Source organism: Staurois parvus, unplaced genomic scaffold (assembly GCF_062004578.1).
Source record: "Staurois parvus isolate SC_StPar_1 unplaced genomic scaffold, SC_StPar_1.0 ptg002182l, whole genome shotgun sequence".
Taxonomy (NCBI): Eukaryota; Metazoa; Chordata; class Amphibia; order Anura; family Ranidae; genus Staurois; species Staurois parvus.
The window spans coordinates 19,350-46,592 of record NW_028319978.1 but is presented as its reverse complement, the minus strand read 5'-3'; the positions used below and the strand labels follow the sequence as shown (position 1 = coordinate 46,592).

General features: G+C 48.7%; 1 protein-coding gene across 1 annotated transcript; it reads left to right on the top strand.

Annotated features, from left to right (window-relative positions):
• Nucleotides 1–225: 225 nt before the first annotated feature.
• LOC149431671 (unconventional myosin-Id-like) lies at nt 226–21,342 on the top strand (the record flags this gene model as incomplete). The annotated part of the gene is made up of 4 exons (XM_089665399.1): nt 226–681; nt 9,869–9,985; nt 17,575–17,781; nt 21,197–21,342. Coding segments are annotated over exons 1-4 (476 nt in total), but the record flags the coding sequence as incomplete, so codon positions are not given.
• Between the last annotated feature and the right edge of the window lie 5,901 nt (nt 21,343–27,243).

The window sequence follows — 27,243 nt, the reverse complement described above, 5'->3', positions numbered from 1 at the left end:
CATCCGACGGATAAAACCCGAATGACATAAAGCTCTCATGCATCAACCGCGTCGCATCGTTATCTCCTCGTTACACGCCGCGCATTCGCTCATCATTTCCTCTGTGATGTTCTTGAACTTTTGACCCCCGCCGGGAAATGCTGCTGCAGATGCTTCATAATTCATGAACTGCAGAACATTATTTTCTGTCTCAGCGAGAACCGCGAGACGGGCGGCGGGGGAAGATAAATCGTGGATTCCGCTTTATTGGATGGATGCAGAAATATTGGGAGTGGAGGGCAATAAAAAATCCCTTCAGAGTCGCAGGGCGCAGCTGAGTGCGTCATGGCGGTGACCTTCGGTGTTCATTTATTTTTTTATCGGAGAGGACAGGCGGGACGCAAAGATCCTGAACGGAACATGATTAGACTCGCCGAACACGCCGCGAACGCACGAAACGCGCTGCTCTTTAGCAGACGCCAATCATTCTGCAGCACCATGCGGTTGGATGCGAAGCGGTTTTAGAAAGAATTTCGGGGGCTTCATTCCCTGCGTTTATCACCCATTGAAATGAATGAGCTACACACAGCGGATGACGGTCAGAGATCTCAGGATTCACAGAAACCAGCGGCTCTTAAAGGAGAACTCCACCCTTACTAGCAAAAATACAACTTAAAACCCAAAATTTGCTCCTGTATGAAAGTAAGAAAAATCATTCTAGTCCATGAGGTCTCCAAAGAGTCACCACTCCTCATACACAGAGAGGACCCCACAGCCACCAGTCCTCATTCACAGAGAGGATCCCACAGCCACCACTCCTCATACACTGACAGGACCCCACAGCCACCGCTCCTCATACACAGAGAGGATCCCACAGCCACCACTCCTCATACACAGAGAGGGTCCCACAGCCACCGCTCCTCATACACAGAGAGGATCCCACAGCCACCACTCCTCATACACAGAGAGGACCCCACAGCCACCACTCCTCATACACTGACAGGACCCCACAGCCACCACTCCTCATACACAGAGAGGATCCCACAGCCACCACTCCTCATACACAGAGAGGGTCCCACAGCCACCGCTCCTCATACACAGAGAGGACCCCACAGCCACCACTCCTCATACACAGAGAGGATCCCACAGCCACCGCTCCTCATACACAGAGAGGATCCCACAGCCACCAGTCCTCATACACAGAGAGGACCCCACAGCCACCACTCCTCATACACAGAGAGGATCCCACAGCCACCGCACCTCATACACAGAGAAGACCCCACAGCCACCGCTCCTCATACACTGACAGGACCCCAACGCCACCGCACCTCATACACAGAGAGGATCCCACAGCCACCGCTCCTCATACGCAGAGAGGATCCCACAGTCACCGCTCCTCATACACAGAGAGGATCCCACAGTCACCGCTCCTCATACACTGACAGGACCCCACAGCCACCGCTCCTCATACACAGAGAGGATCCCACAGCCACCACTCCTCATACACTGACAGGACCCCACAGCCACCGCTCCTCATACACAGAGAGGATCCCACAGCCACCACTCCTCATACACAGAGAGGGTCCCACAGCCACCGCTCCTCATACACAGAGAGGATCCCACAGCCACCACTCCTCATACACAGAGAGGACCCCACAGCCACCACTCCTCATACACTGACAGGACCCCACAGCCACCACTCCTCATACACAGAGAGGATCCCACAGCCACCGCTCCTCATACACAGAGAGGATCCCACAGCCACCAGTCCTCATACACAGAGAAGACCCCACAGCCACCGCTCCTCATACACTGACAGGACCCCAACGCCACCGCACCTCATACACAGAGAGGATCCCACAGCCACCGCTCCTCATACACAGAGAGGATCCCACAGCCACCACTCCTCATACACAGAGAGGATCCCACAGCCACCGCTCCTCATACACAGAGAGGACCCCACAGCCACCGCTCTTCATACACAGAGAGGGTCCCACAGCCACCAGTCCTCATACACAGAGAGGGTCCCACAGCCACCGCTCCTCATACACAGAGAGGGTCCCACAGCCACCAGTCCTCATACACAGAGAGGGTCCCACAGCCACCGCTCCTCATACACAGAGAGGGTCCCACAGCCACTGCTCCTCATACACAGAGAGGATCCCACAGCCACCGCTCCTCATACACTGACAGGACCCCACAGCCACCACTCCTCATACACTGACAGGACCCCACAGCCACCGCTCCTCATACACAGAGAGGATCCCACAGCCACCGCTCCTCATACACTGAGAGGACCCCACAGCCACCAGTCCTCATACACAGAGAGGATCCCACAGCCACCGCTCCTCATACACAGAGAGGATCCCACAGCCACCACTCCTCATACACAGAGAAGACCCCACAGCCACCGCTCCTCATACACAGAGAGGGTCCCACAGCCACCGCTCCTCATACACAGAGAGGGTCCCACAGCCACCGCTCCTCATACACTGACAGGACCCCACAGCCACCGCTCCTCATACACAGAGAGGGTCCCACAGCCACCACTCCTCATACACAGAGAGGGTCCCACAGCCACCGCTCCTCATACAGTGACAGGACACCACAGCCACCGCTCCTCATACACTGACAGGACACCACAGCCACCGCTCCTCATACACAGAGAGGACCCCACAGCCACCGCTCCTCATACACTGACAGGACCCCATAGCCACCGCTCCTCATACAGTGACAGGACACCACAGCCACCGCTCCTCATACACAGAGAGGATCCCACAGCCACTGCTCCTCATACACTGACAGGACCCCACAGCCACCGCTCCTCATACACAGAGAGGATCCCACAGCCACCGCTCCTCATACACTGACAGGACCCCACAGCCACCGCTCCTCATACACAGAGAGGATCCCACAGCCACTGCTCCTCATACACAGAGAGGATCCCACAGCCACCGCTCCTCATACACAGAGAGGATCCCACAGCCACCGCTCCTCATACACAGAGAGGGTCCCACAGCCACCGCTCCTTATACACAGAGAAGACCCCACAGCCACCGCTCCTCATACCCAGAGAGGATCCCACAGCCACCGCTCCTCATACACTGACAGGACCCCACAGCCACCGCTCCTCATACACAGAGAGTATCCCACAGTCACCATTCCTCATACACTGACAGGACCCCACAGCCACCGCTCCTCATACACTGACAGGACACCACAGCCACCGCTCCTCATACACAGAGAGGATCCCACAGCCACCGCTCCTCATACACAGAGAGGATCCCACAGCCACCGCTCCTCATACACTGACAGGACACCACAGCCACCGCTCCTCATACACAGAGAGGATCCCACAGCCACCGCTCCTCATACACAGAAAGGATCCCACAGTAACCGCTCCTCATACACTGACAGGACACCACAGCCACCGCTCCTCATACACAGAGAGGGTCCCACAGCCACCGCTCCTCATACACAGAGAGGATCCCACAGCCACCGCTCCTCATACACAGAGAGGATCCCACAGCCACCGCTCCTCATACACAGAGAGGATCCCACAGCCACCGCTCCTTATACACAGAGAAGACCCCACAGCCACCGCTCCTCATACCCAGAGAGGATCCCACAGCCACCGCTCCTCATACACAGAGAGGGTCCCACAGCCACCTCTCCTCATACACAGAGAGGGTCCCACAGCCACCGCTCCTCATACACAGAGAGGATCCCACAGCCACCGCTCCTCATACACAGAGAGGATCCCACAGCCACAGCTCCTCATACACAGAGAGGATCCCACAGCCACCGCTCCTCATACACAGAGAGGATCCCACAGCCACCGCTCCTCATACACAGATAGGATCCCACAGCCACCTCTCCTCATACACAGAGAGGATCCCACAGCCACCGCTCCTCATACACAGAGAGGATCCCACAGCCACCGCTCCTCATACACAGATAGGATCCCACAGCCACCGCTCCTCATACACAGAGAAGACCACTTACCAAGGGGAGAAAACCGGAACAGAGGGACGGTTCTTCACTGACACCGCTCCTCATACACTGACAGGACCCCACAGCCACCGCTCCTCATACACAGAGAGGGTCCCACAGCCACCGCTCCTCATACAGAGAGAAGACCCCACAGCCACCGCTCCTCATACACTGAGAGGATCCCACAGCCACCGCTCCTCATACACAGAGAGGATCCCACAGCCACCGCTCCTCATACACAGAGAGGATCCCACAGCCACCGCTCCTCATACACAGAGAGGATCCCACAGCCACCGCTCCTCATACACAGAGAGGATCCCACAGCCACCGCTCCTCATACACAGAGAGGATCCCACAGCCACCGCTCCTCATACACTGACAGGACCCCACAGCCACCGCTCCTCATACACAGAGAGGATCCCACAGCCACCACTCCTCATACACAGAGAGGATCCCACAGCCACCGCTCCTCATACACAGAGAGGATCCCACAGCCACCGCTCCTCATACACAGAGAGGATCCCACAGCCACCGCTCCTTATACACAGAGAAGACCCCACAGCCACCGCTCCTCATACCCAGAGAGGATCCCACAGCCACCGCTCCTCATACACAGAGAAGACCCCACAGCCACCGCTCCTCATACCCAGAGAGGATCCCACAGCCACCGCTCCTCATACACAGAGAAGACCACTTACCAAGGGGAGAAAACCGGAACAGAGGGACGGTTCTTCACTGACACCGCTCCTCATACACTGACAGGACCCCACAGCCACCGCTCCTCATACACAGAGAGGGTCCCACAGCCACCGCTCCTCATACAGAGAGAAGACCCCACAGCCACCGCTCCTCATACACTGAGAGGATCCCACAGCCACCGCTCCTCATACACAGAGAGGATCCCACAGCCACCGCTCCTCATACACAGAGAGGATCCCACAGCCACCGCTCCTCATACACTGACAGGACCCCACAGCCACCGCTCCTCATACACAGAGAGGATCCCACAGTCACCGCTCCTCATACACTGACAGGACCCCACAGCCACCGCTCCTCATACACAGAGAGGATCCCACAGCCACCGCTCCTCATACACAGAGAGGAACCCACAGCCACCGCTCCTCATACACAGAGAGGATCCCACAGCCACCGCTCCTCATACACAGAGAGGATCCCACAGCCACCGCTCCTCATACACTGACAGGACCCCACAGCCACCGCTCCTCATACACAGAGAGGATCCCACAGCCACCACTCCTCATACACAGAGAGGATCCCACAGCCACCGCTCCTCATACACAGAGAGGATCCCACAGCCACCGCTCCTCATACACAGAGAGGATCCCACAGCCACCGCTCCTTATACACAGAGAAGACCCCACAGCCACCGCTCCTCATACCCAGAGAGGATCCCACAGCCACCGCTCCTCATACACAGAGAAGACCCCACAGCCACTGCTCCTCATACACAAAAACGACCCTACAGTGATCAATCCTCATACACAGAAAAGACCCCACAGTCACCACTCCTCATAGACAGAGAAGACCCCACAGTCACCACTCCTCATACACTGAGAGGACCCCACAGTGACTGCTCCTCATACATAGAGAGAACCCCACTGACACCACTCCTCATACATAGAGAAGACCGCATAGTCACCGCTCCTCATACATAGAGAGAACCCCACCGCCACCGCTCCTCATACATAGAGAAGACTGCATAGTCACCGCTCCTCATACATAGAGAGAACCCCACCGCCACCACTCCTCATACATAGAGAAGACCGCATAGTCACCGCTCCTCATACATAGAGAGAACCCCACCGCCACCACTCCTCATACATAGAGAAGACCGCACAGTCACCACTCCTCATACACAGAGAGAACCCCACAGTGACCGCTCCTCATACATATAGAGAAGACCGCACAGTCACCGCTCCTCATATACAGAGAAGACCCCACAGTGACCGCTCCTCATACACAGAGAAGACCACACAGTGACCACTCCTCATACACAGAACACACCCCACAGCCACCGCTCCTCATACACAGAGAAGACCCCACAGTGCCCGCGCCTCACACACAGAGAGGACCCCACAGTGACCACTCCTCATACACTGAGAGGACCCCACAGTCTTGCCTGTGGCTCTCAGAGTCTTGCAAAGCCTCATGGGACTTGCAGTTCCTCAACACCTGGAGGGCCATAGTCTAGAGACCCCTGATTCTAGTCCATGGAGTCCAACGTTGTCTTGCTTGTAGGGGAAGCTCTCCCTGCACTACTCCTGTCTCCCTGCCGCCATCTTGAATTTCAGCAAAGACACGCCGCAAGGATCTAGGCCACGGGTGTCAATCTGGTGGCCCTCCAGCTGTTGCTAAACTACAAGGCCCAGGATTGACAGTTACAAGCATGTAAGGTAGAGGCATGATGGGACTTGTAGTTTGGCAACAGCTGGAGGGCCGCCAGTTTGACACCCTTGATCTAGGCCATGTCTAGGGGACCTTACAGGTCCCGCTGCATGTTTGCGCATGCGCCGGACCCCTTGCGAATGTGCAGACACACTGAGAACCGCTGCCAGTGAACTGGTAGACATCCTGTGCTGTTTCTCTGCATGGGCGAGATCCCGTGATCTGCCACCTTGGATGTGTGATGTAGAAAATTTACTGCCTTTCTTGTTATTATTAACACATTCCATAGAACCACAAAATGTGACTTGGTCATGTATTCTCTAAAAGGGGCGGTACTGGCAGGTGGGTAGTGGGTGGAGACAGTGTCACAGTCAGGAGTCAGACCAGTAGCTATAGCAGTAGACAGACTCCCACCGAGCAGCAGTAAAGGTACACAAGCAGGTCACCCTGGCGGAGGATGCCGGCTCACCCGAGTCTAGGCACTAACAGGTGTTTACCAGAGCTACTGGTGGTGGGGATGGGTTTTGCTGCCTCTTATTACCACGCTGCAATCCTCAGGATAGGTCCACCAGGAGGTGAGCAAGTCCAGTAGCAGATATAGCAGGTAGGGATCAAGCAGAAGTGTAGTCTGTAAACAAGCCAAAGGTCGGTAACAAGCGGTTGCAGGTTGGGATCAAGTAGAAGCGTAGTTGAGGAACAAGCCAAAGGTCGGTAACAAGCGGTTGCAGGTTGGGATCAAGTAGAAGCGTAGTTGAGGAACAAGCCAAAGGTCGGTAACAAGCGGTTGCAGGTTGGGATCAAGTAGAAGCGTAGATGAGGAACAAGCCAAAGGTCGGTAACAAGCGGTTGCAGGTTGGGATCAAGTAGAAACGTAGATGAGGAACAAGCCAAAGGTCGGTAACATGTGGTTGCAGGTTGGGATCAAGTAGAAGCGTAGTTGAAGAACGAGCCAAAGGTCGATAACAAACGGTTGCAGGTTGGGATCAAGTAGAAGCGTAGTTGAGGAACAAGCCAAAGGTCGGTAACATGAGGTTACAGGTTGGGATCAAGAAGAAGCATAGTTGAGGAACAACCCAAAGGTCGGTAACAAGCGGTTGCAGGTTGGGATCAAGTAGAAGCGTAGATGAGGAACAAGCCAAAGGTCGGTAACATGTGGTTGCAGGTTGGGATCAAGTAGAAGCGTAGTTGAGGAACGAGCCAAAGGTCGGTAACATGAGGTTACAGGTTGGGATCAAGAAGAAGCATAGTTGAGGAACAACCCAAAGGTCGGTAACAAGCGGTTGCAGGTTGGGATCAAGTAGAAGCGTAGTTGAGGAACAACTCAAAGGTCGGTAACAAGCGGTTGCAGGTTGGGATCAAGTAGAAGCATAGTTGAGGAACAAGCCAAAGGTCGGTAACAAACGGTTGCAGGTTGGGATCAAGTAGAAGCGTAGTTGAGGAACAAGCCAAAGGTCGGTAACAAACAGTTGCAGGTTGTGGTCAAGTAGAAACGTAGTTGAGGAACAAGCCAAAGGTCGGTAACATGAGGTTACAGGTTGGGATCAAGAAGAAGCATAGTTGAGGAACAACCCAAAGGTCGGTAACAAGCGGTTGCAGGTTGGGATCAAGTAGAAGCGTAGATGAGGAACAAGCCAAAGGTCGGTAACATGTGGTTGCAGGTTGGGATCAAGTAGAAGCGTAGTTGAGGAACGAGCCAAAGGTCAATAACAAACGGTTGCAGGTTGGGATCAAGTAGAAGCGTAGTTGAGGAACAAGCCAAAGGTCGGTAACATGAGGTTACAGGTTGGGATCAAGAAGAAGCATAGTTGAGGAACAACCCAAAGGTCGGTAACAAGCGGTTGCAGGTTGGGATCAAGTAGAAGCATAGTTGAGGAACAAGCCAAAGGTCGGTAACAAACAGTTGCAGGTTGGGGTCAAGTAGAAACGTAGTTGAAGAACAAGCCAAAGATTGGTAACGAGTGGCAGTGGAGATACGGACAGCTGCAGGTATGCAAAGGGGCAAGATATTGGCTGGAGGGAGCACAATAATCCGGCAAACAGCAAGTCCAAAGGCATGGCTTTAATAGGAAGTTCATGGGAGCAGCAAGGGGTTCAAGGTTCACCAGAAACAAGGTTCAAGGCAAGATTGTCCAAGGAACCAGACAGAATCCTGTCCAGCATCTCAGGTGGTTCAGCAAGAAAAGCCGCTGCTGGATGTAGCAAGAGATCATGGGTTCAGATAGGTGGGTAAGGGGTGGAGACAAGGGTGACTTGGGAAGGGGGGGGGGCAGTGTCACCTGCACCTATTCTGTACTAAAAAAGCCCTGGTGGTACCCGTAGAAGAGCTGTGACAATCCCACCAATGGAGTTGGCTTACATGACAACCAAAGGGTGCTAGGTTTATTCTTGTGCTCTGTATTCGCCTTAGGATCTGCCTCTGATGACTCTCCAAATTTAGCTTGCCTCATGTATGTAAAAGTATGAAACTGACTCAAGGGGATGCAAGGAGGCCCATATAGAGGGGCCTACACATACCTCACTCTGGGTCCAACCTATCAATGTATCAATCTAGAGTCATTCCCCATAATCATGAATCAGGTCGAAGCTTCCTGGGCCGGATTGAACCTGGTTGGTGGGTAAGTAGCTCTATTTCCTAGTAATACCACATTAATAGATCAGGGTGTTCATCATCATGATGCTCCCAGGAGGCCCTAAACCTCAGCATACAGATATATGATTCCAGCTCCAGAGATGGTTCTCTAGAACAGTGGTCTCCAAACTGCGGCCGGGGGTCCGGCTGTGGCCCTTTGCTCGATTTTATCTGGCCCCTGGGGCACTTTTCTTCCCACTGATACCAACAGAGAGGCATAATTCCTGCTACTGAAATCAACAACCAGGCACTATTCCTCTCATTGACACCAACGATGAAGTACTTTTCCTCCCACTGACACCAATGATGAGGCTCAATTCCTCCCATTGACACCAATCATGGAGCACTATTCCTCCCACTGACGCCAACAATGGGGCACTATACCTCCCACTGACACCAACAATAAAGCACTATTCCTCCCACTGACATCAATGATAGAGCACTATTCCTTCCACTGACACCAATGATGGGGCACTATTCCTCCCACTGACACCAATGATAAAGCACTATTCCTTCCACTGGCACCAATGATGGGGCACTATTCCTCCCCCTAATACCAAAGATGCACTGTTTACTCCCACTGATGCCAGAACAATTTCTGATCCCGATGACCACAGTCTGACCCCCCAAAACCCTGAAGGACAGTAAACTGGCCCTTTGTTTAGAAAAATTGGAGACCCCTGCTCTCCAAGAAGATAAAAAAAAGTAGGTATATGTAGGTATCTCTACTGCCTGATTTAAGCCCCTTAAGGCCAGTCCCAGACCCTTAGCAGGTGAGCTTTATTCCCACCCGTGGGACCATGCAGCCGCATTCAAGGACAGAGTCCTCACCCAACATAACATGTCTTTGTCTGTTGCCAGAGTGTCATCAATGATAAATCGAGCTACAAGATGGTGTTGGATTCCATGAAGGTGATCGGCTTCACCGAGGAGGAGGTGGACTCCGTGTACAAGATCCTGGCTGCCATTCTACACCTGGTGAGGGCCCCTTCTAAGGTTCTGAGTCCACAGAGAGAACATGGAGAAATATAGGGTGTATGGTTGTAGAATTTGTAGAAATTTGTGGTAGAATTTGTAGAAATTTGCTGTAGAATTTGTAGAAATAGATTGTAGAATTTGTAGAAATTTGTTGTAGGATTTGTAGAAATTTGCTGTAGAATTTGTAGGAATTTGTTGTAGAATTCGTCAAAATTTGTTGTAGAATTTGTAGAAATTTGCTATTGAATTTGTAGAAATTTTTTGTAGAATTTGTAGAAATTTGCTGTAGAATTTGTATGAATTTGTTGTAGAATTCGTCAAAATTTGTTGTAGAATTTGTAGAAATTTGCTATTGAATTTGTAGAAATTTTTTGTAGAATTTGTAGAAATTTGTTGTAGAATTCGTAGAACTTTGCTGTAGAATTTGTAGAAATGTGTTGTAGAATTTGTAGAAATAGATTATAGAATTTGTAGAAATGTGTTGTAGAATTCGTAGAAGTGTGTTGTAGAATTTGTAGAAATATTTTGTAGAATTTGTAGAAATTTTTTGTAGAATTTGTAGAAATTGGTTGTAGAATTTGTAGAAATTTGCTGCAGAATTTGTAGGAATTTGCTGTAGAATTTGTAGAAATTTGTTGTAGAATTTGTACAAATTGGTTGTAGAATTTGTAGAAATTCTCCGTGTACAAGATCCTGGCTTCCATCCTACACCTGGTGAGGGCCCCTTCTAAGGTTCTGTGACCTGAGTCCACAGAGAGAACGTGGAGAGATAGAGTCATAGGGTGTATGGTTGTAGAATTTGTAGAAATTTGTTGTAGAATTTGTAGAAATTTGCTGTAGAATTTGTAGAAATAGGTTGTAGAATTTGTAGAAATGTGTTGTAGAATTTGTAGAAATGTGTTGTAGAATTTGTAGAAATTTGTTGTAGAATTTGTAGAAATTTGTTGTAGAATTTGTAGAAATTTGTTGTAGAATTCATAGAAATTTGTTGTAGAATTTGTACAAATTGGTTGTAGAATTTGTAGAAATTCTCCATGTACAAGATCCTGGCTGCCATCCTACACCTGGTGAGGGCCCCTTCTATGGTTCTGTGACTTGAGTCCACAGAGGGAATGTGGAGAGATAGAGTCATAGGGTGTATGGTTGTAGAATTTGTAGAAATTTGTTGTAGAATTTGTAGAAATTTGCTGTAGAATTTGTAGAAATAGGTTGTAGAATTTGTAGAAATTTGTTGTAGAATTTGTAGAAATTTGCTGTAGAATTTGTAGGAATTTGTTGTAGAATTCGTAGAAATTTGTTGTAGAATTTGTAGAAATTTGCTATTGAATTTGTAGAAATTGTTTGTAGAATTTGTAGAAATTTGTTGTAGAATTCATAGAAATTTGCTGTAGAATATGTAGAAATGTGTTGTAGAATTTGTAGAAATAGATTATAGAATTTGTAGAAATGTGTTGTAGAATTCGTAGAAGTGTGTTGTAGAATTTGTAGAAATATTTTGTAGAATTTGTAAAAAATTTTTGTAGAATTTGTAGAAATTGGTTGTAGAATTTGTAGAAATTTGCTGCAGAATTTGTAGGAATTTGCTGTAGAATTTGTAGAAATTTGTTGTAGAATTTGTACAAATTGGTTGTAGAATTTGTAGAAATTCTCCGTGTACAAGATCCTGGCTTCCATCCTACACCTGGTGAGGGCCCCTTCTAAGGTTCTGTGACCTGAGTCCACAGAGAGAACGTGGAGAGATAGAGTCATAGGGTGTATGGTTGTAGAATTTGTAGAAATTTGTTGTAGAATTTATAGAAATTTGTTGTAGAATTTGTACAAATTGGTTGTAGAATTTGTAGAAATTCTCCATGTACAAGATCCTGGCTGCCATCCTACACCTGGTGAGGGCCCCTTCTATGGTTCTGTGACTTGAGTCCACAGAGGGAATGTGGAGAGATAGAGTCATAGGGTGTATGGTTGTAGAATTTGTAGAAATTTGTTGTAGAATTTGTAGAAATTTGCTGTAGAATTTGTAGAAATAGGTTGTAGAATTTGTAGAAATTTGTTGTAGAATTTGTAGAAATGTGTTGTAGAATTTGTAGAAATTTGTTGTAGAATTTGTAGAAATTGGTTGTAGAATTTGTAGAAATTTGCTGTAGAATTTGTAGGAATTTGTTGTAGAATTCGTAGAAATTTGTTGTAGAATTTGTAGAAATTTGCTATTGAATTTGTACAAATTGGTTGTAGAATTTGTAGAAATTTGTTGTAGAATTCATAGAAATTTGCTGTAGAATTTGTAGAAATGTGTTGTAGAATTTGTAGAAATAGATTATAGAATTTGTAGAAATGTGTTATAGAATTCGTAGAAGTGTGTTGTAGAATTTGTAGAAATTTTTTGTAGAATTTGTAGAAATTGGTTGTAGAATTTGTAGAAATTGGTTGTAGAATTTGTAGAAATTTGCTGTAGAATTTGTAGGCATTTGCTGTAGAATTTGTAGAAATTTGTTGTAGAATTTGTAGAAATTTGCTGTAGAATAGGTAGAAATTTGTTGTAGAATTTGTAGAAATTTGTTGTAGAATTTGTAGAAATTTGTTGTAGAATTTGTATGTGGCCCCGAATATTCACATATGTTGCCGATGACATTTATGACTTCAGTCCAGCAGCTCCAGCATACAGGGTCCCGGCCACTATAAGTTCTCTATTTAAGGGCTCATTTTCTTTGACTTTAACACATGTTAAGGCGCCTATCGCTTCAACATGCTTTTTTTGAAGCTTTAATGAAGTATGGCAAATGCCCCGTGTGTGTTGATTTTCTATCTGTTTTAAAGGTGCCCAGTAGAACCCCAGCTCAGTAGTACCCCTGTTCAGCAGATTCCCGGCAAATGAGCAGCAATATTAGTAACCCCCAGCTCTGCTGATTCCCCACTCAGTAGTAATTCTCATCAGCTCCGCTGATCTCCCGCCCGTTAGTAAACTTCAGCTTTTCTGATCTCCTGCTCTGTATTAACCCTCAGCTCTGCTGACCACCCGCTCCATAGTAACTCTCATCAGCTTTGCTGATCTCCCGCTCATTAGTAACCCTCAGCTTTTCTGATCCCCTGCTCTGTAGTAACCCTCAGCTCTGTTGATCCCCCACTCAGTAGTAACCCTCAGCTCTGCTGATCCCCTAGTCAGTAGTAACCTTCAGCTCTGCTGATCCCCCACTCAGTAGTAACCCTCAGCTCTGCTGATCCCCCGCTCATTAGTAACCCTGAGCTTTTCTGATCCCCTGCTGCTCAGTAGTAAACCTCAAGCTGTGCTGATTCCCTGTTCATTAGTAACCCTCAGCTCTATTGATCCCCGCTCAGTAGTAACCTTCAGTTCTGCTGACCCCTCCACTCAGTAGTAACCCCCAGTTCTGCTGATCCCCCACTCAGTAGTAACCCTCAGCTCTGCTGATCCCCCAGTCAGTAGTAACCTTCAGCTCTGCTGATCCCCCACTCAGTAGTAACCCTCAGCTCTGCTGATCCCCCGCTCATTAGTAACCCTGAGCTTTTCTGATCCCCTGCTGCTCAGTAGTAAACCTCAAGCTGTGCTGATTCCCTGTTCATTAGTAACCCTCAGCTCTATTGATCCCCGCTCAGTAGTAACCTTCAGTTCTGCTGACCCCTCCACTCAGTAGTAACCCCCCAGTTCTGCTGATCCCCCACTCAGTAGTAACCCTCAGCTCTGCTGATCCCCGTTCAGTAGTAACCTTCAGTTCTGCTTACCCCTCCACTCAGTAGTAACCCCCAGTTCTGCTGATCCCCCACTCATTAGTAACCCTCAGCTCTGCTGATCCCACACTCAGCAGTAACCCTCAGCTCTGCTGATTCCCCACTCATTAGTAACACTCAGCTCTGCTGATCCCCCACTTAGTAGTAACCTCCAGCTCTGCTGATCCCCCACTCAGCAGTAAGCCTCAGCTTTGCTGATCCCCCACTCTGCAGTAACCCTCAGCTCTGCTGATCCCCCACTCAGCAGTAACCCTCAGCTCTGCTGATTCCCCACTCAGTACCCTCAGCTCTGCTGATCCTCTGCTTTGCTAATCCTCCTCTCTCTCCAGTCCCTGCCCACCTTCCTCTATATTTCTCCCACTCTGTGCACCTTGTGTGACATCTGCTAGTTTCTCCTGCTTCGGTCCCCCAGCCCTGCTTATCCTCTGCTGCTCAGTCCTCTTTCTCCAGTCCCTGATGACGTCTTTCTGGTTCGCTTGTTGGTTTTCCAGTGCATCCTGGGATACCTCATACCTGCAATCCCTCCAAAACAAAGTGAAGCTAACTCTGAAAAAAAGCCCCTCAAAAGCTGTAGGTGCTGCTAGCGAGATTTGTCATAGACTTCTATGGAGACCTTGGAGACGCTTTGAGACACCAAGAAAGTGACATGGGGGGGATCATTTTTGAAGTAAAGCAAAGCGCACGCAACTTATGAACAGGACTGTAAGGCGACCATTTTATGTAGTGGCAGGGGCTTTGATTGGCATTCGGAGAGCTTTAAAAAAGGCTGTCCAGGGCCACATTTTGAAGCAATTGTAAATGAGCCCTAAAGGAATCATGGGGTCCCGGCGCTACCTTCCAGTTATTATGATGTCATGTAACAAACATGAAAAGAGAAGGCCTCCATAGTGGGCAATGACCCCGTTACAGAGCAGGGGTTACTGAGGCTTTGTGTTTGGCCTTGTGAAGTGGGACAGCTGGGACAGAGTTGACAGATTTTAGGTGTTTGGGTTAGATGGCATGTGGAAGGGAGGTCCGGAAAAAGGGAGCAGCACACGAGAAGTCCTAAAGATGGTGGTAGAAAAATGGGATGAATGAGAAGAAGTTCAGAAAAGCCAAATTACATTAAAATATAAAAATCAGAAAATTTATTTAGCCATTAAAAAGAGCCAACAAGCAGCTATGAGAGGCACGGTCCCTATAAGAAACGACGGCACAGCTTCATCCCTCTACAACTGTGAGATATTGAATGATATTTTTTTTAAAAAAAAGAAAAGCTGCAAGGTGTCCTCATGATGGGACCATCTGGTGGAATTTGAATTGTATATTTGGCTCTTGGCTGTTCCTCTGCATCATATCGGCTCTGAAATGTCATCTGAAAGAAAGGAGTATCTCAGAAAGGCTTTGATATAAACAAGTCCTTAGAGCACACCTTCCCAACCAGGGTTCCTCTGGAGGGGTTCAGGGTTCCATGAGGCAGGTAAGTAATCACTAATAACAATCATCTTTTAAGCTATCTGTAAGGAGGGATTCTTCCCACTGGCCACCAATGTAAGGGACATTCTTCCCACTGACCACCAATGTAAGGGACATTCTTCCCACTGACCCCCAATGTAAGGGACATTCTTCCCACTGACCCCCAATGTAAGGGACATTCTTCCCACTGACCCCCAATGTAAGGGACATTCTTCCCACTGACCACCAATGTAAGGGACATTCTTCCCACTGACCACCAATGTAAGGGACATTCTTCCCACTGACCCCCAATGTAAGGGACATTCTTCCCACTGACCACCAATGTAAGGGACATTCTTCCCAATGACCCCCAATGTAAGGGACATTCTTCCCATTGACCCCCAATGTAAGGGACATTCTTCCCACTGACCCCCAATGTAAGCGACATTCTTCCCACTGACCCCTAATGTAAGGGACATTCTTCCCACTGACCACCAATGTAAGGGACATTCTTCCCATTGACCACCAATGTAAGGGACATTCTTCCCACTGACCCCCAATGTAAGAAACATTCTTCCCACTGATCACCAATGTAAGGGACATTCCTCCTACTGACCACCAATGTAAGGGACATTCTTCCCACTGATCACCAGTGAAAGGGACATTCTTCCCACTGACCACCAATGTAAGGGACATTCTTCCCACTGACCCCCAATGTAAGGGACATTCTTTCCACTTACCTCCAATGTAAGGGACATTCTTCCCACTAACCACCAATGAAAGGGACATTCTTCCCACTGACCCCCAATGTAAGGGACATTCTTCCCACTGACCACCAATGTAAGAGACATTCTTCCCACTGACCCCCAATGTAAGGGACATTCTTCCCACTGACCCCCAATGTAAGGGACATTCTTCTCACTGACCCCCAATGTAAGGGACATTCTTCCCACTGACCCCCAATGTAAGGGACATTCTTCCCACTGACCACCAATGTAAGGGACATTCTTCCCACTGACCACCAATGTAAGGGACATTCTTCCCACTGACCACCAATGTAAGGGACATTCTTCCCACTGACCCCCAATGTAAGGGACATTCTTCCCACTGACCACCAATGTAAGGGACATTCTTCCCACTGACCTCCAATGTAAGGGACATTCTTCCCACTGATCACCAATGTAAGGGACATTCTTCCCGCTGACCCCTAATGTAAGGGACATTCTTCCCACTGACCACCAATGTAAGGGACAGTCTTCTCACTGACCACCAATGTAAGGGACATTCTTTCCACTGACCACCAATGTAAGGGACATTCTTCCCACTGACCCCCAATGTAAGGGACATTCTTCCCAGTGACCACCAATGTAAGGGACATTCTTCCCACTGATCACCAATGTAAGGAGCATTCTTCCCAATGACCACCAATGTAAGGGACATTCTTCCCGCTGACCCCTAATGTAAGGGACATTCTTCCCACTGACCCCCCAATGTAAGGGACATTCTTCCCACTGACCCCCAATGTAAGGGACATTCTTGCCACTGACCTCCAATGTAAGGGACATTCTTCCCACTGACCCCCAATGTAAGGGACATTCTTCCCACTGATCACCAATGTAAGGGACATTCTTACCACTGACCCCCAATGTAAGGGACATTCTTCCCACTGACCACCAATGTAAGGGACATTCTTCCCACTGACCCCCAATGTAAGGGACATTCTTGCCACTGACCCCCAATGTAAGGGACATTCTTCCCACTGACCCCCAATGTAAGGGACATTCTTCCCATTGATCACCAATGTAAGGGACATTCTTTCCACTGACCCCCAATGTAAGGGACATTCTTCCCACTGACCATCACTTTAATTTACTGTGAGCTGATACAATGCAGACAGATCATGGCTGGTGGGAGGGGCCAGCAGGATGCTGTGATGTTTCCAGGAAGCTATGTGCAGCACCCTGCTTGCCCCTCCCACCTGTCTCAACGCTCCTCTCAAGAGCCCTCAACCCTAATGTGCTGACTCTTGGGAGGAGTTATGCAAATATCCTAGTGCTTTGATGGGTGAATGTCAGTATAGAGGAGTGGGTGTTCCAAGGCAGGCTTCATTTACATGCAGACCATTCTAGATAATGTACACAGGTGATGCTGATCTTCCCTGGGTAAGGCCAGGGGAGGAAAGAGCTAGATGATGCTGGATGTTCTCCAGCCAAGAAATGAGGCAGGCTCTGCCTGACTTGCTGCAGCTTCTAATGCACTTTGTGAGAAGCTCACAGTGTGCAGTGAAATCAGAGGAAGCCATTTCAATCCAGGAGAGGAGCACCTGTGCAAGACTGAAGGGGAGGCCGGAGGTCAGATTTAAATCAGATTCTCCTATTCGTCTATATTGTGTTACATTGTCTATTCATCCTCCATAGGGCAATCTGTGTTTTGAGATGGACAGTGACTGCGTGGTTCTGGAGGATGAGGACCTGGTCCAGTATATCGCTGAGTTGACGTGTTGCAACCCTGAAGCAGTACGAAAGACCCTACTATTCCGCACAGTGGCTGCAGGAGGGGGAGAGATCATCGAGAAGGGACATGGCGTTAAAGAAGCAGCCTATGCCAGAGAAGCCTGTGCCAAGGTAGGCCAAAGTGGGCTGAGGATGGTCAACTCAAGAGACGTCCTGGAGAGGTGGGAGAGGAGTGGAGAGAAGGAGAGGTATGGAGAATTCCTTGGGATGGTCAAGTCAAGAAAAGTCCTGTGAGGTGGAAGAGGAGTGGAGAGAAGGAGAGGTTGGGAGAATTCCCAGGGATGGTCAACTCAAGAGATGTCCAGGAGAGGAGTGGAGAGAAAAAAAGGTAGGGAGAATTCCTGGGGATGGTCAACACAAGAGAAGTCCAGGAGAGGTAGGAAAGTAGTGGAAAGAAGTCAAGGTATGGAGAATTCCTGCGGATGGTCAAGACAAATCCTAGAGGAGTAGAGAGAAAAAGAGCTTTGGAGAATTCCTGGGGATGGTCAACTGAAGAGAAGTCCTGTGAGGAGGGAGAGGTTGGAGAAATTCCTGGGGATGGTCAACTCAAAAGAAGTCCAGGAGAGGTGGGAAAGTAGTGGAAAGAAGTAGAGGTATGGAAACTACCTGGGGATGGTCAACTGAAGAGAAGTCTGGGAGAGGTGAGAAAGGAGAGGAGAGAAGTCAAGGTATAGAAAATTCCTGGGGATGGTCAAGTCAAGAGAAGTCCTGTGAGGTGGGAGAGGAGTGGAGAAATGGAGAGGCTGGAAAAATTCCTGGGGATGGTCAAATTGAGCGAAGTCCAGGAGAGGTGGGAGAGGAGTAGAGAGAAGTTGATGTATGGAGAATTCCTGGGGATGGTTAACTCAAGAGAAGTCCTGTGAGGAGGGAGAGGTTGGAGAAATTCCTGGGGATGGTCAACTCAAAAGAAGTCCAGGAGAGGTGGGAAAGTAGTGGAAAGAAGTAGAGGTATGGAAACTACCTGGGGATGGTCAACTGAAGAGAAGTCCAGGAGAGGTGAGAAAGGAGTGGAGAGAAGTCAAGGTATAGAAAATTCCTGGAGATGGTCAAGTCAAGAGAAGTCCTGTGAGGTGGGAGAGGAGTGGAGAGATGGAGAGGTATGGAGAATTCCTGGGGATAGTCAACTCAAAAGAACTCCAGGAGAGGTGGGAAAGTAGTGGAAAGAAGTAGAGGTATGGAAAATTCCTGGGGATGGTCAACTGAAGAGAAGCCCAGGAGAGGTGAGAAAGAAGTGGAGAGAAGTCAAGGTATAGAACATTCCTGGGGATGGTCAAGTCAAGAGAAGTCCTGTGAGGAGTGAGAGGAGTGAAGAGAAGGAGAGGTTGGAGAAATTCCTGGTGATGTTCAACTCAAAAGAAGTCCAAGGAGAGGTGGGAGAGGAATGGAGAAAAGCTGAGGTATGGAGAATTCCTGGGGATGGTCAAATCATGAGAGGTCCTGTGAGGTGGGAGAGAAGTGGAAAGAAAGAGAGATTGGAGGAATTCCTAGGGAAGGTCAAGTGAGAGAAGTTCTGTGAGGAGGGAGAGGAGTAGAGAGAAGAGGAGGTCATGTCTATATCGGGGCAATCCCTGGAGACTGATGAGGAGATATAGGGAGGTCCAGATTGTGGAGTAATTGATTAGGGAACTGGGACTTTTAGGCAGTTTATTCTATGGTCCATGGAGAGCCGACTCTGGCCTTGATGCTGTGGGTTGGCGCTCCAGTGTATGAGCTGGGTGGCTTTCTGGAGTTTGGCTATCCATGGGGAAAGAGATAATATTACTTTATTACTTTTTATTGTATTACTTTGTTGGGGGTGCAATATACTTCATGCTATATAAAACAAATAATTGTGATCGGTAGTCAGGTGACCTAACAGAAGCAATGTGAGAAATTCATGATATAGTCGCTATGCTCCCAAGGTTAAGGGTTAGTGTTAGGGGTAAGGTCCAGGTCTATTGGTCAGAATTATTATGTTTACATTTTGGGGTTCTGTTGAGGTTAAAGGTCAGCAATTGACCATGACTTGGATTTATTAAGCTCAGAGATCTCTTTTGATTTATTACAACTGATAATATTGCTGAAGAGGTCACTTCAGCAGTTCTACTACAAGAAAATTGTATGGAAGCATGAGAGGTCACCATGATGAGTGGAATGTCCGGGACAAGCTGGTGAACTCTGACACTTTGAGGAAGAACTGGATTCAGCAGGTTAGAACACTGTGAGTTTTGGGCTCCCCAGACTTTCTTGAAGAGGGTGAAGGCAAAGAGTAATAGGGTATGATTTTCAGAGAGAATGGAGATAGAGGAGATAATGTCCCAACCTTGTACTGTGGACAGTGCCGACCAGCGACTGTTCAAACCCAACCCACTCTAACCTCCTTCTGACACCACTTTGACCCTACTCAGATCTCGCTATAACATCGCTAAGACCCCACTCTAAACTCACTCTGACCTTAATTTGACCCTTCTTTGACCTCATTCTGACCCCTACTGACCTCACTTTGACCCTACTGACCTCACTCTGACCTCACTCTGACCTCACTTTGACTCCATTCTAAACTCACTCTGGTCTTGCTCTGACCTCATTATGACCCCACTCTAAAACTTACTCTGACTTTACTTTGACCCTCCTAGGACCTAATTCTGACCCAAAATTGACTTCACCCCAATCTCCCACTGATATCATTCCTACCTTTCTTTTACCTCACCCTGTTATGACTATGACCCCACTCTAACCTTGCTCTGACCTTGTTCTGGCCTCACTATGACCCTACTATGACCTCATTCTGACCCCTACTGACCTCACTCTGACCTCATTTTGACTCCATTCTAAACTCACTCTGGTCTTACTCTGACCTCGCTCTGACTGCACTATGACCCCACTCTAAAACTTACTCTGACTTTACTTTGACCATCCTAGGATCTAATTCTGACCCAAAATTGACTTCACCCTGATCTCCCACTGACATCATTCCTACCTTTCTTTTACCTCACCCTGTTATGACTATGACCCCACTCTAATCTTGCTCTGACCTAGTTCTGGCCTCACTATGACCCTACTGTGACCTCATCCTGACCCCACACTGACCTCTGACTTTACCCTGACCTTATTCTGACCATGTTTTGACCTTGCTCTGACTTTTCTTTGATCTCACTCTAACCTCTCTTTGACCTTGCTCTGATCTCACTGACCTCTCTCTGACCTTAGTACGATTTCACTCTGACCTTGCTGTGATCTCACTATGACCTCATGCTGACCTTACCCTGACCTCAGTCTGACTTTCCCCTGAACTCACTATGATCTTACCATGACCTTGACCTGATATTGTTCTGACCTCATTATGACCTTGCATTGACCTTACCATGACCTCACTCTGACATCACCATGATCTTCCTCTGACCTCACTATGACCTTTTGCTGACCTTAACATGATCTTGCTCTGACCTCAATATGGCCTTCCTCTGTCCTGACCATGACCTTGCTCTGACATCAGTCCGACCTCACTCTGATCTTGCTCTGATCCCTCATTCTGTACTCTTCGCAGGCGTTCTACGAAAGGCTTTTCTGTTGGATTGTTGGGCGTATCAACAGCATTATTGAGGTGAAGAATTACGATGCCAGGATTCATGGCAAGAATACGGTGATTGGTGTTCTGGATATTTATGGATTTGAGATCTTCGATAATAACAGGTCAGTAGTGATTTCATATTTCTGTAGAGGCTCTTAAACCACCGACTATGTCCAGAGGAGATTTTCCCTATTCCTGGAGTAAATGTAGACACACAGTATGCAAATCTTGGCACAGGGCTGTCTCTACAATTCAACCACCGTAGAGAGGTATAAAAATGTCTTGCTGGGCAAAACAGACCATTCAAGAGCCCGTGGAGATGTCAAGGAATGTGATGTGATGCTCCTGTTTTGTCAGGGCCAGATTTTTATCAATGGAGACTGTAGACGCAACCATTGTCCCTCTCCTCTAGGATCACCACTATTGGTTCAGTGCTTTTGTTACTGATTCTTTCCAATTTCCCCAATCCCTCTCAACCCCCTCCCTTAACCATTCATGCATTTTTTAATTCTCCAAACCCTTTATTGACATACTGGAGTCTGCCATCTCATGATCTTCCATAGCTCCTCCTCTATCAGTAGAGGCCAATGATCCATCACTGGAGTCCTGGCTTGCATCTCATGATCCTCCATAACTCCTTCTCTATCAGTAGAGGCCAATGATCCATCACTGGAGTCCTGGCTTGCGTCTCATGAACCTCCATAGCTCCTCCTCTATCAGTAGAGACCCATTATCCATCACTTGAGTCCTGGCTTGCGTCTGATGATCATCCATGGTTCCTCCTCTATCAGTAGAGACCAGTGATCCATCACTGGAGTCCTGGCTTGCTTCTCATGATCCTCCATAGCTTCTCCTCTATCAGTAGAGACCAATGACCCATCACTGGAGTCCTGGCTTGTGTCTCATGATCCTCCATAGCTTCTCCTCTATCAGTAGAGACCAATGACCCATCACTGGAGTCCTGGCTTGCATCTCATGATCCTCCATAGCTCCTCCTCTATCAGTATAGACCAATGATCCATCACTGGAATCCTGGTTTGCGTCTCATGATCCTCCATATCTCCTCCTCTATCAGTAGAGGCCAATGACCCATCACTGGAATCCTGGCTTGCGTCTCATGATCCTCCATAGCTCCTCTTCTATCAGTAGAGGCCAATGATCCATCACTGGAGTCCTGGCTTGCGTCTCATGATCCTCCATAGCTCCTTCTCTATCAGTAGAGGCCAATGATCCATCACTGGAGTCCTGGCTTGCGTCTCATGATCCTCCATAGCTCCTCCTCTACCAGTAGAGACCCATGATCCATCCCTGGAGTCCTGGCTTGCGTCTGATGTTCATCCATGGTCCCTCCTCTATCAGTAGAGACCAATGATCCATCACTGGAGTCCTGGCTTGCTTCTCATGATCCTCCATAGCTCCTCCTCTATCAGTAGAGACCAATGATCCATCACTGGAGTCCAGGCTTGCGTCTCATAATCCTCCATAGCTCCTCCTCTATCAGTAGAGACCAATGACCATCACTGGAGTCCTGGCTTGCGTCTCATGATCCTCCATAGCTCCTTCTCTATCAGTAGAGGCCAATGATCCATCAGTGGAGTCCTGGCTTGCGTCTCATGATCCTCCATAGCTCCTCCTCTATCAGTAGAGACCCATGATCCATCACTGGAGTCCTGGCTTGCGTCTGATGATCATCCATGGTTCCTCCTCTATCAGTAGAGACCAGTGATCCATCACTGGAGTCCTGGCTTGCTTCTCATGATCCTCCATAGCTTCTCCTCTATCAGTAGAGACCAATTACCCATCACTGGAGTCCTGGCTTGCGTCTCATGATCCTCCATAGCTTCTCCTCTATCAGTAGAGACCAATGACCCATCACTGGAGTCCTGGCTTGCATCTCATGATCCTCCATAGCTCCTCCTCTATCAGTAGAGACCAATGATCCATCACTGGAATCCTGGCTTGCATCTCATGATCCTCCATAGCTCCTCTTCTATCAGTAGAGGCCAATGATCCATCACTGGAGTCCTGGCTTGCATCTCATGATCCTCCATAGCTCCTTCTCTATCGGTAGATGCCAATGATCCATCACTGGAGTCCTGGCTTGCATCTCACGATCCTCCATAGCTCCTCCTCTATCAGTAGAGACCAATGATCCATCACTGGAGTCCAGGCTTGCGTCTCATGATCCTCCATAGCTCCTCCTCTATCAGTAGAGACCAATGACCATCACTGGAGTCCTGGCTTGCGTCTCATGATCCTCCATAGCTCCTTCTCTATCAGTAGAGGCCAATGATCCATCAGTGGAGTCCTGGCTTGCGTCTCATGATCCTCCATAGCTCCTCCTCTATCAGTAGAGACCCATGATCCATCACTGGAGTCCTGGCTTGCGTCTGATGATCATCCATGGTTCCTCCTCTATCAGTAGAGACCAGTGATCCATCACTGGAGTCCTGGCTTGCTTCTCATGATCCTCCATAGCTTCTCCTCTATCAGTAGAGACCAATGACCCATCACTGGAGTCCTGGCTTGCGTCTCATGATCCTCCATAGCTTCTCCTCTATCAGTAGAGACCAATGACCCATCACTGGAGTCCTGGCTTGCATCTCATGATCCTCCATAGCTCCTCCTCTATCAGTAGAGACCAATGATCCATCACTGGAATCCTGGCTTGCATCTCATGATCCTCCATAGCTCCTCTTCTATCAGTAGAGGCCAATGATCCATCACTGGAGTCCTGGCTTGCATCTCATGATCCTCCATAGCTCCTTCTCTATCGGTAGATGCCAATGATCCATCACTGGAGTCCTGGCTTGCATCTCACGATCCTCCATAGCTCCTCCTCTATCAGTAGAGACCCATGATCCATCACTGGAGTCCTGGCTTGCGTCTGATGATCATCCATGGTTCCTCCTCTATCAGTAGAGACCAATGATCCATCACTGGAGTCCTGGCTTGCTTCTCATGATCCTCCATAGCTTCTCCTCTATCAGTAGAGACCAATGACCCATCACTGGAGTCCTGGCTTGAATCTCATGATCCTCCATAGCTCCTCCTCTATCAGTAGAGACCAATGACCCATCACTGGAGTCCTGGCTTGCGTCTCATGATCCTCCATAGCTCCTCCTCTATCAGTAGAGACCAATGACCCATCACTGGAGTCCTGGCTTGCGTCTCATGATCCTCCATAGCTCCTCCTCTATCAGCAGAAACCAATGATCCATCACTGGAGTCCTAGCTTGCGTCTCATGATCCTCCATAGCTCCTCCTCTATCAGTAGAGACCAATGATCCATCACTGGAGTCCTGGCTTGCGTCTCATGATCCTCCATATCTCCTCCTCTATCAGTAGAGACCAATCACCCATCACTGGAATCCTGGCTTGCATCTCATGATCCTCCATAGCTCCTCCTCTATCAGTAGAGACCAACGATCCATCACTGGAGTCCTGGCTTGCATCTCATGATCCTCCATAGCTCCTCCTCTATCAGTAGAGACCAATGACCCATCACTGGAGTCCTGGCTTGCGTCTCATGATCCTCCATAGCTCCTTCTCTATCGGTAGATGCCAGTGATCCATCACTGGAGTCCTGCCTTGCATCTCACGATCCTCCATAGCTCCTCCTCTATCAGTAGAAACCCATGATCCATCACTGTAGTCCTGGCTTGCATCTCATGATCCTCCATAGCTCCTTCTCTATCGGTAGATGCCAGTGATCCATCACTGGAGTCCTGCCTTGCATCTCACGATCCTCCATAGCTCCTCCTCTATCAGTAGAGACCAATGACCCATCACTGGAGTCCAGGCTTGCATCTCATGATCCTCCATAGCTCCTCCTCTATCAGTAGAGACCAATGACTCATCACTGGAGTCCTGGCTTGCGTCTCATGATCCTCCATAGCTCCTCCTCTATCAGTAGAGACCAACGATCCATCACTGTAGTCCTTGCTTGCATCTCATGATCCTCCATAGCTCCTTCTCTATCGGTAGATGCCAGTGATCCATCACTGGAGTCCTGCCTTGCATCTCACGATCCTCCATAGCTCCTCCTCTATCAGTAGAGACCCATGATCCATCACTGTAGTCCTGGCTTGCATCTCATGATCCTCCATAGCTCCTTCTCTATCGGTAGATGCCAGTGATCCATCACTGGAGTCCTGCCTTGCATCTCACGATCCTCCATAGCTCCTCCTCTATCAGTAGAGACCAATGATCCATCACTGGAGTCCTGGCTTGCTTCTCATGATCCTCCATAGCTCCTCCTCTATCAGTAGAGACCAATGACCCATCACTGGAGTCCTGGCTTGCGTCTCATGATCCTCCATAGCTCCTCCTCTATCAGTAGAAACCAACGATCCATCACTGGAGTCCTAGCTTGCGTCTCATGATCCTCCATAGCTCCTCCTCTATCAGTAGAGACCAACAATCCATCACTGGAGTCGTGTCTTGCGTCTCATGATCCTCCATAGCTCCTCTTCTATCAGTAGAGGCCAATGATCCATCACTGGAGTCCTGGCTTGCATCTCATGATCCTCCATAGCTCCTTCTCTATCGGTAGATGCCAATGATCCATCACTGGAGTCCTGGCTTGCATCTCACGATCCTCCATAGCTCCTCCTCTATCAGTAGAGACCAATGATCCATCACTGGAGTCCAGGCTTGCGTCTCATGATCCTCCATAGCTCCTCCTCTATCAGTAGAGACCAATGACCATCACTGGAGTCCTGGCTTGCGTCTCATGATCCTCCATAGCTCCTTCTCTATCAGTAGAGGCCAATGATCCATCAGTGGAGTCCTGGCTTGCGTCTCATGATCCTCCATAGCTCCTCCTCTATCAGTAGAGACCCATGATCCATCACTGGAGTCCTGGCTTGCGTCTGATGATCATCCATGGTTCCTCCTCTATCAGTAGAGACCAGTGATCCATCACTGGAGTCCTGGCTTGCTTCTCATGATCCTCCATAGCTTCTCCTCTATCAGTAGAGACCAATGACCCATCACTGGAGTCCTGGCTTGCGTCTCATGATCCTCCATAGCTTCTCCTCTATCAGTAGAGACCAATGACCCATCACTGGAGTCCTGGCTTGCATCTCATGATCCTCCATAGCTCCTCCTCTATCAGTAGAGACCAATGATCCATCACTGGAATCCTGGCTTGCATCTCATGATCCTCCATAGCTCCTCTTCTATCAGTAGAGGCCAATGATCCATCACTGGAGTCCTGGCTTGCATCTCATGATCCTCCATAGCTCCTTCTCTATCGGTAGATGCCAATGATCCATCACTGGAGTCCTGGCTTGCATCTCACGATCCTCCATAGCTCCTCCTCTATCAGTAGAGACCCATGATCCATCACTGGAGTCCTGGCTTGCGTCTGATGATCATCCATGGTTCCTCCTCTATCAGTAGAGACCAATGATCCATCACTGGAGTCCTGGCTTGCTTCTCATGATCCTCCATAGCTTCTCCTCTATCAGTAGAGACCAATGACCCATCACTGGAGTCCTGGCTTGAATCTCATGATCCTCCATAGCTCCTCCTCTATCAGTAGAGACCAATGACCCATCACTGGAGTCCTGGCTTGCGTCTCATGATCCTCCATAGCTCCTCCTCTATCAGTAGAGACCAATGACCCATCACTGGAGTCCTGGCTTGCGTCTCATGATCCTCCATAGCTCCTCCTCTATCAGTAGAAACCAATGATCCATCACTGGAGTCCTAGCTTGCGTCTCATGATCCTCCATAGCTCCTCCTCTATCAGTAGAGACCAATGATCCATCACTGGAGTCCTGGCTTGCGTCTCATGATCCTCCATATCTCCTCCTCTATCAGTAGAGACCAATCACCCATCACTGGAATCCTGGCTTGCATCTCATGATCCTCCATAGCTCCTCCTCTATCAGTAGAGACCAACGATCCATCACTGGAGTCCTGGCTTGCATCTCATGATCCTCCATAGCTCCTCCTCTATCAGTAGAGACCAATGACCCATCACTGGAGTCCTGGCTTGCGTCTCATGATCCTCC